Below are 13,351 nucleotides of genomic sequence, written 5' to 3'. Positions count from 1 at the left end.
AATAATAGTCTTATTTTCTGCAGCTGGTAGAAATAGCTTAAGCTGATACTTTCACAGACACGTAATGACAAATTCCAAATTTAATTTTGCCCCTATAATTTAGAAATAATTATACACCAAAACAGGATACATACATTTCCTGAGAAGTAAAAATCAGTATTATTATAGCCCTGTATCAATATAAACATATGTATTCTTTGTGAGGGTAAATAATACTACTCTTAATACTTTATGTGGAAAGGATTTTATCATTCACAATTATTTACAAGATACGTAAGTGAACAAAATAAGATTTTGATCATGTACAATAGAGGATAAACAGAGGAACAGAACTACTAAATCATTTACTAAACACCTAAGGAAAACTTGGAGGTAAAGCAGAAAATACCAGCTGGTAACTACTAATTATAGTTTACAGATGAATTGCATGCAAATTTCCAATGATATGAAAAAATTATACATGTAAATTTATATAAAAACACATACAAATAAAAGCAACCAAAATAATTAAGGGATTTCCTATATAGCCTGAATTACAGAGAAGAGTGTTTTCCAAATCAAAGCTGCTTAAAGAGCAAGCTATACAGTTAAGCATATTAGTTCAAAAAACTTGTAAAAACAAGCACAGCATATTCAGTAAACTAATAAAAGTTTTAACTTTATAGGAGAACCCAATAGGCACACACAATGAGAACAATGCATTTCTGACCAAATACTGAAATACATATTTGTGGAAAATAAAGCCTTATTAAAAATATCATAAAATTAAAATTAAATTTAAATTTAAAATGTATCATGAAAATACATAATATATAAGATACAACATAATCATAAAAATGTAGATTCCTGACAGAGTAATACAATTCCAAAATAAATATTAGGCAAAATCGCAAATATTAGCTGTAGTATTTTTACTAAAGCAATGAATTCTTATATTAAATTATTCTTTAATCCAAGAACAACATTGCTTAAACTCAATCATTTTTAACAGAAGGATAGCATTACAAAACTATGAGGTATTTTATGATATTGTGTATTTTAACACTTTTCAAAGATCTTATCAAGACGGATGAATCCTACTTTTTCTCAAGACAAATAAATATGAAAAGCAGGAAATGCCCTACTATGGAGTGGTCTTTTTTTCCCCTTTCTTTTATTATGGGACTGAAATAAGGGTCTCATGCAGGTTGGGCAGGTGCTCTACCACCTAAGCCACACCTCTAGACCATTTTGTTTTGGTTATTTGTGAACTAGGGTCTGTCCTGGGCTGTCCGCATACTATCCATGCTTACTGCAGAGCTGAGATGACAGGTGCACACCATGTCACCCAGCTTTTAATGTGTTGAGATGAAGTATTACTAACTTTTTGACCAGCCTGGCCTTGAACAGTTATCCTCTCAGGCTCAGCCACTTAAGTAGCTAAAAATTTAGATATGATCCATCACACCTAACATGCAAAGTCATTTTTGAAAAAAAATCATATTCATTTCCTGGGTTATGTAAAAAATAAACAAAGCTTGATAAAAATGTGTAACACCTATAATGAAAAGGTCTGAATCAATCTAGTATCTAAAAACTGTAGTAAGATGGTCCAAATGCATATAGATTCAAATAACTTAAAATCCGCAGTTCAGTAACTGTCAAACTATGTGAAACAAATGATTCTCAACCCCAAGGAAATTTCCATGTACTGAATTTTATTTATTATATAATCTTGTTATTTTTAATTTGTTTCTTTTTTATAGTTTCATATACTCCATTGAATTTTGTTTGAGCCTCGGATTTCACCACTAACATACTACAAAAATGACCCTATGATCAGAAGTGCTCGTAAATAGCACCTAAATTTGGAACTACTTCACTCTAAATTTCAATAAACTTATTCCTCAGGATAGCTCCCAGAGACTCTACATAAATTACTTAAAGAAACATTATCCTAATATTACAGAAATTGTTAGCTTGGTTAAAGCATTTTGTATTTCTTCCTTGGAGCTGTATTTTTACTTTATCTTCTAGATAAGTTTTTCAAAACTAATATATTTAAAACTGCAAGACATCCTTTGAAGCTAGGTACTTAGGTTCTTAATTACTAAATTAAATGACATCATTTTCAAATTAAGTCTTTAAATACAATATTAATACATTTGTCTTATTAACATACGATTATTCTTTTTGAAATGTTTGGCTTCTTTGTCTCAGTTAATTTAATAGGGCATTACTAAAAACAAATTTTGAAAGAAAGCGTACTAGGAGAACCTTGTGCAACTGCCTTTGAAAGTCTAGTGCCAATTTTGAACAACCTTCTCCCCCATCGCACTAGGCACCTTGAGTAATTGTTTTCATTCCAGCAAATAAGCAAGTAGCTAAAATTAGAAGGCTCTGACCTTCAAGAATAGCCACTGTGCACCATCCCTGAGATTCTTGAGTACTGTCATGTTTGATTTTTAAAAAAAAGAAAGAAAGAAAGAAAGAAAAGTACCAAAATAAAACAAAGAAACAATGAAGAAAGAAAGAAACAAAAACCAAAATTCACCTCCGCCATCTTTTCACCTTTCTTTATTTCACAAGAAAGAAGCATTTAACACATTTATTTTGGTAAAACAATAAGGAAGTGCTAATGGATCCCCTGCCAGTAAATGGTCTACCTTGTTAATACTTCATCTTTTATAATATGCTAACCCATTTTATTAACTATGGTCTTATGAGATGAACATAATAAATAATACATACAGGAGTCTACATTAAATTATAATTTTTGGCCTCTATATAAAGCATTGTCACCTTTTTTTTTTTGCCAAGAGAAAACTAAATTGTTTTGTGTTCAAAATTGAGATTATCACTTATTCACATCTACATCCAGAGTATAATCACATGTGGCAGGTTAGTGAATGGAGAAAATCGGTTTCTGAATTACTGTCCTCCCTAAATAAAATATTATAAAGGTTCCATGCTGTAATTTGGGTCTTTTTTTTTTTTTTCATTTTATCTGTGATGAGAAAATGATGAATGCAGGACTTGAATCCCTATAGGCAGGGTCTCAGCATTTCACTTACCTGACAAGATTCTCATTGTCCCCAGTTCCTTTGCAAGTTGCACATTCAGTTCTTAAGTCTTCAGCCTTAGGCTTCTTTTGTAACACAGACTGTCTTTGTCTTCTTTCTCTAGGAACTCTTTCCTGCCACAAAAGAGAGAATAAAACAAAACCAAATCAGACTATGAGGGAAACAGAAATAAGTTCAAACAAGAAAGTATCTCAAAGTACAGACTATAAAAAGTGCTTAACTTATTCCAACCTCATGCTTTTCTTCCTCAGGAACAAAACTTCGTTTTCGTCCTCTTGTTCTCTAAAAGAAATGCACAAAAACATCTAATGTTTAAATAATAATAAAACAAACTTTCTCTGATAAATGTTACTGAAAAAGTAATACTTAGAAAATTAGCATTTCTAATTAGTATTATATGGCTTCATTGCATTTTGTTACAATTTATATCATAAAAGAAAAGCATAGCAAATGACAGTCCTCTACACTGAAATAAACAAGTACCTGTAACTATGTATGCATTATTAAATTATCACTTTAAAATGAACTCGTATATTTTTAATTATCTGTAACAGCTATTTTAAATTAAGTTCATTTATTACCAATGGTAATCACTGCTATATATTTGTAATAACTTAACACAAGGAACATAATTTCCTGGTAGAAAAGGAAGAATATAAAATGACACCATCTCAGAAAAAGGAATCTAGAGAAATGACTTGTTGGTGTCATACCATAAGTGTATGAGAGGAAATCCTCAAACCAGTATCTCAACTCTTAAACCTAATCATTGTTCTTGCAATGTTAACTCCAAAGTTAATAATTTAATCCCAAGAAGAGATGAATAAAATTACTAAATGAACAATAACATCATAAAACTCAATAAGCATTACTTACAATTGAAAACATTATAGGATTATGCCCAGTGAAAAGAAATTCCAACTACTACTTGATTCTAATTTGATATCTACATATCTATATCTATATTATTATGCTATCAAAATAAATAATAGCATACATCTTTAGTATTTACCAAATTAATACACTTTTAGAAGATGGTTTAATTTCAAATACAACTATGCAAAACCACCAGTTTTGAAGCCAGGAAAATTTTGAAAGCTATGGATTTCTTTCTATTTTTAAGGACATAATAACAACTATAAGCGTAAAGCCTCAAAAGAACTCATTTAAAATTTTGCCTAAGCAAGGTATTTCAATTATGATGTCCTTCAATGAGTCATAAACATAAGAGAGTTTGTAAGAGAGATGGGATATGGTATAAAGCAAAAAGCAAAAGCAAAATATAGGATTATATAATAAATTATAATTAATGAAGAGTTTGCCTCATCTTAAACATATACAAGAATCCATAAGGAGACCATTTCATATTATATTTTATGGATGATATAAATTATAAACAAAATTAATAAAGCAGTATGAAGGCAGTATGTGGAAGAAGGAAGAACTTAAACCTTTTAGGATATACAGATGCAGTGCTAGAAGTTCCACATGATTGATCAATTCAAGCCTCAATTCCAAACTACATTACAGTTTGTAAGCAATTATTAATAAAAGTAAATTAAACTATAAAATTCACAAGATGATATAAAGAAGGGTTACCATTTCATAAATCAGATAATCAGTACAGAAATAAGTAAAAAGTCAGTAATGGGTACTGATTTTATTTTTTGCTGTGTTATTTTTGAACAAATGCATTTGCTTGGAGGATAATTAGATCATCTAGTTTCTAATCTGTCTATGTTACTTTTACTTGAAAAGAGATGATAAAAACAGGGATAGAGACAGAGGGATAGTGTTGATACACTGTATCTAAAACGTAAAAGTAAAATATTTTCATGGTTTTTCAGAGCTAGGTTTTTGTTTTGTTTTTCTTTTTGTTTTTTTCAATTTAGCATTAACTCAAAGGTATCATGACTTTCCCAAGGTTGGAAATATTTATTTGGCATATAAACTAAATGTCAAAATTATAAATAACTATTACTTTTACAACATAATATCATTAAGCTGGGATTCATATGTTTATCAACTTTTATTTGTTTGTTTGTTTTTTGATCAGTCATAGGCCTTGAATTCAGCCTGAGAACCATCCCTGAGCAATTTTTGCTCAAGTCTAGCACTCTACCACTGTGAGCCATAGCTCCACTTCCAATATTCTGGTGGTTAACTGGATGGAGATTTTTGGACTTTCTTGCCCAGCTTTGAACCACAATTCTCAGATCTCAGCCTCCTAAGTAGAACTGGAAAATATTTTATCTTTCTTCATTGTATCTTTTTTATGACAAACCAACATTTATACAAACAAAAATAAGTCAAAAAGTTTTGATGAATAAGAAATATATATATATATATATATATATGTATAATTCATAGGAGAGAACATGAAAGCTCATAAGCTCTGATTTATATTATGAAATAAATGTTAGCAAACTTCCTGGCAGCTATACAAATAGTATATTCATATATGCCTATATATATATATCTAAAAATAGTTTTCAATTATGAAACTATACTAAAAGCAAATCAGTTCATAAAATATTAAAAGAATATGGCAATAGATGTTTGTGTATATATACACATATAAATATTTATATATACACACATGTATGTGTGTGTTTGTGTGTGTGTGTATATAAACGAGGTATGAGCTAAGTGCTGTTTCTGTGAGGCACCAACAAATGCCAGATGGAATGGTAATCATCAAAAATGGGTTCTTTTCCTTCAGTTCATTTGGCTATGGAGTTGATTTTTATCTAATCTAATTCATATTAACAGGGTTATGAAAATCAATGGAAAAAGGAAAAGGAACTTAGCACCAATTTGGCTTTCCCTACAAAAATAACCACTGGAACAAATATATATAACAAAATACATATTTTAGATAATAAGTATGTTTTATCAAGATTTTCACCAGTATCATGATCAATACAAACTTTGCCTCTGTCCTTCAGTGTCTTTCCTTCATAGTCCTAGAAATTAATTTAAATGATGATTTTTTTAAAGAAGCAATAGCTAAAATAGAATATTTGGTTCTTAAATAGGTCTGCCTACATTAAGAATAACAATGGGTATCATCCAGCAGGCCTAAATAAAGTCAAAAAAGTTTTAATTCACCAGAGAATTACTTGCCAGGATTTCTTCTAAGAAATCTTGACATACAGAGTTTTCATCATCTACTTAGAATCTTGGAGGTGTTCTTCAGTCTAATAATAGATAACTCTGGTATTTAAATCCCTCTCAAATAAATTTTATACATTGTAATTATTCAAATATTTAATACAAAGGCAAGTGAAATAAGACAATGAGCACAATATAAAAAAAACTAGTAATTGAACAGAGTATAAATTTTTCAAATTTTCATATACTAGCATCCAAATACATATATTATATAACATATACCTATGTATATAACCATTTCATGATTTTAGATTCTCAATACTTCAGCCCTTACACTATTAAATGTCTATTCTGAATATGTGTAAAGACTTTTTAAATATAACAGTAATAAAAGTAGAATCTAGGACATCAGATTGTCTCTCAAGTAAAGTCTGTTAAGAAAGAAATTAAATGTGTTTAATTTCCTTTCTAAAATAATAACCTAAAAGAAATATATCACCCCATAAAATAATAAATTTTTCAGTCATACTGCTAAAAATACTCTATTTATTGTATTTACCTTGCAAAATAGTGAAATACATAAAACACAACAAAAATATCTAACTCAGGAGAAAGAACTCAGAACTTCAAAGAAAACAGAAGATTAGGCAGGCGTGTGTGAGCCTATAACACTGCAAAAAGAGAGGTCCTAACAAGTCCTTTGGCACTTGCATAAAAGATGAAAAGTTACCAGATGACACCAAATGTAAAAAAAATGAAAAGGAAAATCTGAAAGCTTTCAAGTTACATTAAAGTTATTACAAAATATGCCCAAAAGTACAAACATCAATTTTAAAATAACTTCAAAAAGGATATGGATAAGCTAATTTATATTTTCTTCAAAGTAATTTTCTTGCCAAAAAGGATAAAAAGGTTTCCACATAAAAATAATACAGAGAAAATGTCTCAAAAACAAGGTACTTAAATAGAGGATGGCAAGCTATCTGTATGGTAATCTTACTATTTCCCCAGTGCAATATGACAGATACAGGAGAAGGGGACTGACTCCTTGGTAGTGAACAGAAAGTTCCAGAGAAGTTCCAGCAAACCCTGCCTCTTGGCTTCAATCAATAATTATATAAATACTAAGTTTAAAATGCTTATAATTCAATCTATATACAAAAGCTAATGATCAAAATTTCCATCAAACAGAAATAATTTGATGAAAAACAACTACCCTAAAAGTATTCACAATTATTTATATTAAAAGTAAAATGGTTGAGGTTGGGTATAATAGTACATGCCTATTAACACCATACCAGGGTTTCCTCAAATACTTTCACATATGAAGGCCTTCTTTTCCTTTACATATCCTTTGTTATTACACATACCATGAAGTGACACTATTAATAACATGTATCACACAGAGCATTTTTAAATTTGTTAATAACACAATCCATGATGCTGTTCACACATGCCTAATGTTATTTTTTTAAACGAAAAGAATAGTACTGGAAAGAAAATAACTCAATAATGAAGCTCAGGGATAGTGCCAAGTCCAAAAATTAAAACAAAAGTAAGGCTTCAATCTAAAATATCTCAAATAATTTCATATTTCTAATGTTTTCTAAACAATTACTCAGAAGCAAGCTGTTCAGTAAGAGCTATGCAATTAAATTTACTGGAAGATTTGAACTCTTGAAAATAACCATACTCTCCAAGATAATATTCATTATTAAAATGAGAGAATATTCATTTTTTGTAACGTCAAATAACCTAAAAGTATTTTAAATAACCTAAAGCCAACTTTAGCATGAAGTGTGTGATTCAAGGGAATTGGACATAAATATATAGAACTTTAAATGATCTTTCTTTTAAATGTTCTATTATTATTATAAAGGTGATGTTCAGAGAAATGAGTTATATAAGTCAGGTAAAAAATACATTTTTATTTATTTATTTTATTTTTGCTGCTTATGGGGCTTGAACTCTGGTCCTGAGTGCTGTCCCTTAGCTCTTCAGATCAAGACTAGTGCTCTACCGCTTGAGCCACAGCACCACTTCCAGCTTTTTCTATTTAATTGATGCTGAGGAATTTGAACCCAGGGACTCAGGCATGCAAGACAAGCACTCTACCACCAAGCCACCTTTCCAGCCCCAAGAATACATTTCTTTTCTTCTTTTGTCAGTTGTGGGGCTTGAACTCAGGGCCTGGGTGCTGTTCCTAAGCACTTTTACTCAAGGTTAGTACTCTACCAGTTTGAGCCACAGCCCTACTTCCAGTTTTTGAGTGGTTAATTGGTTATAAGAGTTTCATGGGGATTTTTCTGCATGGTCTGGCTTTGAATTGCAGTTCTCAGATGTCAGCCTCCTGAATAGTGTGAGCCACTAGCACCTGGCAAGAGTACATTTCTTTTTGAACAATTGTCACCCCTTCACTAGTTCTCTCCCAGTTTTTCTCTTCCATTCCCCCCACAAGTTATATAATTGATTTTTTAATTAAATAGTGAGTATCCAGTGAATACAATTGCTGCATTTGCTCATTTAAAAAGCCCACTGAATGACATATCTTTGAAATGAAGGCTTGAAGCTTAGCACTATCCTATATTATGTCATGAAGGTAAAATTTGCTTTAAACGCTTGAGAGAAGAAATTATTAATGTAAAAACAAGCTGTGGGGGCTGGGAAGATGGCTCAGTGGTAGAGCGCTTGCCTTGCATGCCTCTGAGGTCCTGGGTTCGATTCCTCAGCACCACATAAGCAAAAAGAAAAAAGCGGAAGCGGTGCTGTGGCTCAAGTGGTAGAGCATTAGCCTTGAGCAGAAGAGCTGAGGGACAGTGCCCAGGCCCAGAGTTCAAGCCCCACAACCAGATCCAAAAAAAAAAAAAAAGCTGTATTTGTATCAATATGGGCAGGAAAATGAAAATGACAAAAATCTATAATATTTAAAGATAGATTATCCAAAAGTGTGTTAAAATAAATAGCATACAGAAGAGAATAGTAAGAACAATAGTTTTATAAAAGTGTAACAAAGAGAAAGGTAAGTCATTTACTACAAGGGTGCATAGATAGCATGTTAACATTTATTTGCCTAGTTCCCTCAAGTAATCTTATGCTAAAATTCATTGTACATTGTTGTGCCTATTGCTTCATTTCACTTACCTTTGTATTAAATGCATATTTGAATTATTAAAGTTTTACTCAAAAATTAATAATTAGCATGGACTCCTTATCAAAAAAGGAGTAAAAAAGTCTGAAAACCTTTAAAACAAGAAAACAAGAGGGAAGGGATGACATTGTCCTTGTTTTCATAGTTTTTAAACAATCTACCTCAATTGTATTCATCAGCTTATTCTCTTTTCTAAGCCCAACCCCCAAAGATAAGCTAGTAATTACCTGCCAGCAGAACCTATTTCTCTTTTCCCAACAAATAAAATGCATTTTTAGAGCCTAATAAGAAATAATAACTGGAGTACAAACAAAATTATTTCAAATGACTATTTAAAGCACTCAAAATAAACTAGTCAACTGGCAAAGAGATAGCAATTCCCAAATTTGCTCATCAATTTACATGTGTCCATAACACAAAACTAAATAAAATAATTTCAAGAGTTTCACTTAAAGCATTTCAACTGTAACAAAATACAAATCATAATGCAAGTTTTTTTTTTTGAGGGGGGGGGGGGTGTCCTTGGGCTTGAACTCTGGGCCTGGGAGCTGTCCCTGCGCTCTTCAGCTCAAGGCCAGCGCTCTACTGCTTGAGCCAAAGTGCCACCTCTGGTTTTCTAGTGGTTTATTGGAGATAAGCGTCTTACAGCCCCAGCTGACTTCAATTGCAATCCTCAGATCTCAGCCTTCTGAGTAGCTAGGATTACAGGCGTGAGCTACCGGCGCCCGGCCAATATGCAATTCTTAAAAATGGAAAAGAAAACTTTAGAGCAATTTATTAAAAAAAAAAAAAAGGTTCAGTAAAATAAAATGATTTTTAAAAATCAAAATCCAGCCGTGCTCTGGTGGCACACACCTGTAAACCTAGCTACTCAGAAGGCTGAGATCTGAGGATCAAAGTTCAAAGCCAGTCAGGGGATGAAAGTCCATGAAACTTATCTCCAAATAAAACCATGAGAAAAGTGGAAATGGCGCTGTGGCTCAAGTCATGAAGCACTCACCTTGAACAGCGAGGAGGAGGAGGAGGAGGAGGAGGAGGAGGAGGAAGAGCAGGAGGAGGAAGAGGAGGAGGAGGAAGAGAGGGAGGAGGGGATGAGGGGGAGAGGGAGGGGGAGGAGGAGGAGGGGGAGGGGAGGGAGAGGAAGAGGAGGAGGAAGGAAGGGGAAGGGGGAGGAAGAGGAGGGGGAGGGGGGAAGAGGGGGGAGGAGGAGGGGAGGGGAGGGGGAGGGAGAAAAACAGGAGTAGTAGTCAGACTTTTTGAAGAGTTCTAGTCAGACTTTTTGAAGAGCTCAAAGTAATAAAGTTAAAAAAAAAAAAAAAGATTGTAACTGCAAGCCAGCCATTACAGGTTCAGAATTTTATAGTACTGATATGCTAGAAAACACAAATACCAATATTAAAAAAATAGGCTCAGCTTTATAGATTTCAGATACATAAGTAATAAGAATCATAAAGATTTACGTATATGAAATGTACTCATTACCTTACTCATGTAACTGTAACCTCTCTGTACAATATTTTTATAATAAAAACATATAAAAACTTTAAAAAAAAGATTTACATATACATTTACCAGAAAAATAGGTAAGTAACCAAAACTTTACAAATAAACTATCAAAGAGAACCGGAAACACAACAAATCGAAGAAAGGTTGGACAAATGGGATTGCATGAAGTTGCAGAGCTTCTGCATGGCAAAGGACATAGCTAGCAAGATCAATAGAGAGCCCACAGATTGGGAGAAGATCTTCACTAGCCATACAACGGACAAGGGTCTCATATCTAAAATATACTTGGAACTCAAAAAATTAAATCCCCCAACAACAAATCCTCAAAGAAACAACTGCCCAATAAATAAGTGGGCTAAAGACTTAAAGAGAAACTTCTCTGAAGAAGAAAGAAGGATGGCCAATAGACACATGAAGAAATGTTCAACATCCCTAGCCATAAAAGAAATGCAAATCAAAACAACATTAAGATACCACCTCACCTCAGTTAGAATGGCAAAAATCAAGAACTCTAATAACAACAGATGCTGGAGGGGATGTGGACAGAAGGGAACCTTATTTCATTGTTGGTGGGAATGTAAACTTGTTCAGCCACTTTGGAAAGTAGTATGGAGGTTCCTCAAAAGACTCCACATAGAGCTCCCCTATGACACAGCAATCCCACTTTTGGGCATTTACCCAAATGTTTACAAACAAGACCACACTAAAGCTACCAGCACAACTATGTTTATTGCAGCATTATTTACTATAGCTAAGATATGGAACCAACCCAGATGCCCCTCAGTAGATGAATGGATCAAGAAAATGTGGTATATATACACAATGGAATTCTATGCCTCCATCAGAAAGAATGACATTGCCCCATTTGTTAGGAAATGGAAAGACTTGGAAAAAATGATATTAAGTGAAGTAAGCCAGGCCCAAAGAAACATAGGTCCCATGGTTTCCCTTATTTGCAATATCTAGTATATGTCTGAGTCAAGCAGAAAAGGTCAGATAAGGTGATGTTAGGAAAATGAACCCTAAGATATGTATTTTAAATGTTTTTTTTCTTTCATGCATTTGTTTCTAATGCAATTATAAGATTATGTCTTAGTTGCTTTGTATGTCCCTCCCCCACAGTATAACCCCTGCTTTCACTGTATTTTATGTCGGTATTATTTGTGGAGGGGAAGGGGATAAACAAGTCGTTTAAATAAGGAACAGGTGGACCCGTTGCAACAATGAGAAGTACACGTTGTCATGTCGAAAACGAACTTTACAACTTTGGTGGGGGGCGGGAGGATAGAGTGGGAGAGGGGACGGGAGGCTGGGAAGGGATGGGAAGGGGAAAGAAAGGAGGAGGCTACAATGCTTGATAAGAAATGTACTCACTATCTTGCCCATGTAATTGTAACCCCTCTGTACAGTATGTTCACACAAAAAAATAAAAATTTAAATTAAAAAAAAGAAATGTACTCACTATCTTGCCCATGTAATTGTAACCCCTCTGTATTTTCACAATAAAAAATAAATTAAAAAATAAATAAATAAGCAAAAAATTGGCATTGAGGAAAAACTAAAAAGACAATATACACTTTACATGAATCATTTTGAAAAGGAAACAGTATCCACTGCTTCAATAAGCATATGTGGAAAATAAATGGATGAGGCAGCAAAACTGTAAAATGCAAACAGCCTAAAACTTGGCAAATATACAGCCTCTGTATATGCTGTAACCATAGTGCAGGAGACACAGGAAAACATAAAACTCCGTTAGCAACAGTAGGAAGGTAAGAAAATATCTGCCAATCAAAAGAGCAAAAGAAAATCTAATGCTATATCCTCCCAAAAGAAAACTACATATTTTTGAAAATAAATGAACTACAACTAAGCGGACCAATTCATATGAACCTAGTCAAAATAATATTGGTCAACATATCATCTTAAGAGGAAAAAAGTTTGACCCCATTCACGTAAGACTCAAAATCTGAACATAAGCCATATATTACTTAAGAATACAGTTACATTTTGAAGAAAACAACTAGAGAACGACCAACATAAAATTGAGAGAAGTAACTTCTGTGCTAGGCTAGTGCAACTGCCATGAGTTCACAGGAGGCACCCAAGGCTCTGATAAGGTCCTCTTTTAAGGTGTGGGGTGTGAAAGGTTAGGAGTGTAATTCAGTTAAAAAATATGTGCCGAGCAAGGTCCTGAGCCCCATTCCTGGAACTGCCAAAGGGAGAAAGAAAACACTGCAGTAAGCTGAAGGACAGATATACTGAATGGAATATATACTGAATTATTTTTATTATGCTTTTAACTGACCCTACAAACTATAAACTCAGATACATGTATTTCATAATATAGAAAAAAATGTAAAAATTACCACTAGTAATAGAGTTAGTTCTCTGGCTTTTTTTTTTCTTCTGTCAGTCATGGGGCTTGAACTCTGGGCCTGGGCGCTGTCCCTCAGCTCTTCAGCTCAAGGCGAGCACTCTACCGCTTGAGCCACAGTGCCCCTTCCAGTTTTCTAGTGGT

The 13,351-nt window shown here is 33.1% G+C and overlaps 1 protein-coding gene across 7 annotated transcripts in view; it reads right to left on the bottom strand.

Moving 5' to 3' along the window:
* Phf14 (PHD finger protein 14) overlaps positions 1 to 13,351 on the bottom strand; it is a 150,586-nt gene that overhangs the window by 86,578 nt on the left and 50,657 nt on the right. For all 7 annotated transcript variants that reach the window (XM_069996581.1, XM_069996585.1, XM_069996583.1 and 4 more), the window contains 2 exons: positions 3,294 to 3,344; positions 3,054 to 3,175 (listed from right to left, as the gene is read on the bottom strand). In XM_069996581.1, coding sequence (XP_069852682.1) covers positions 3,054 to 3,175; positions 3,294 to 3,344 — 173 coding nt within the window. The remainder of the gene's footprint in view (positions 1 to 3,053; positions 3,176 to 3,293; positions 3,345 to 13,351) is intronic.

Source organism: Dipodomys merriami, unplaced genomic scaffold (assembly GCF_024711535.1).
Source record: "Dipodomys merriami isolate MVZ:Mamm:240054 unplaced genomic scaffold, mDipMer1.0.p SCAF_5, whole genome shotgun sequence".
NCBI classification, from domain to species: Eukaryota; Metazoa; Chordata; class Mammalia; order Rodentia; family Heteromyidae; genus Dipodomys; species Dipodomys merriami.
This window is presented reverse-complemented; position numbering and strand designations above follow the sequence as displayed.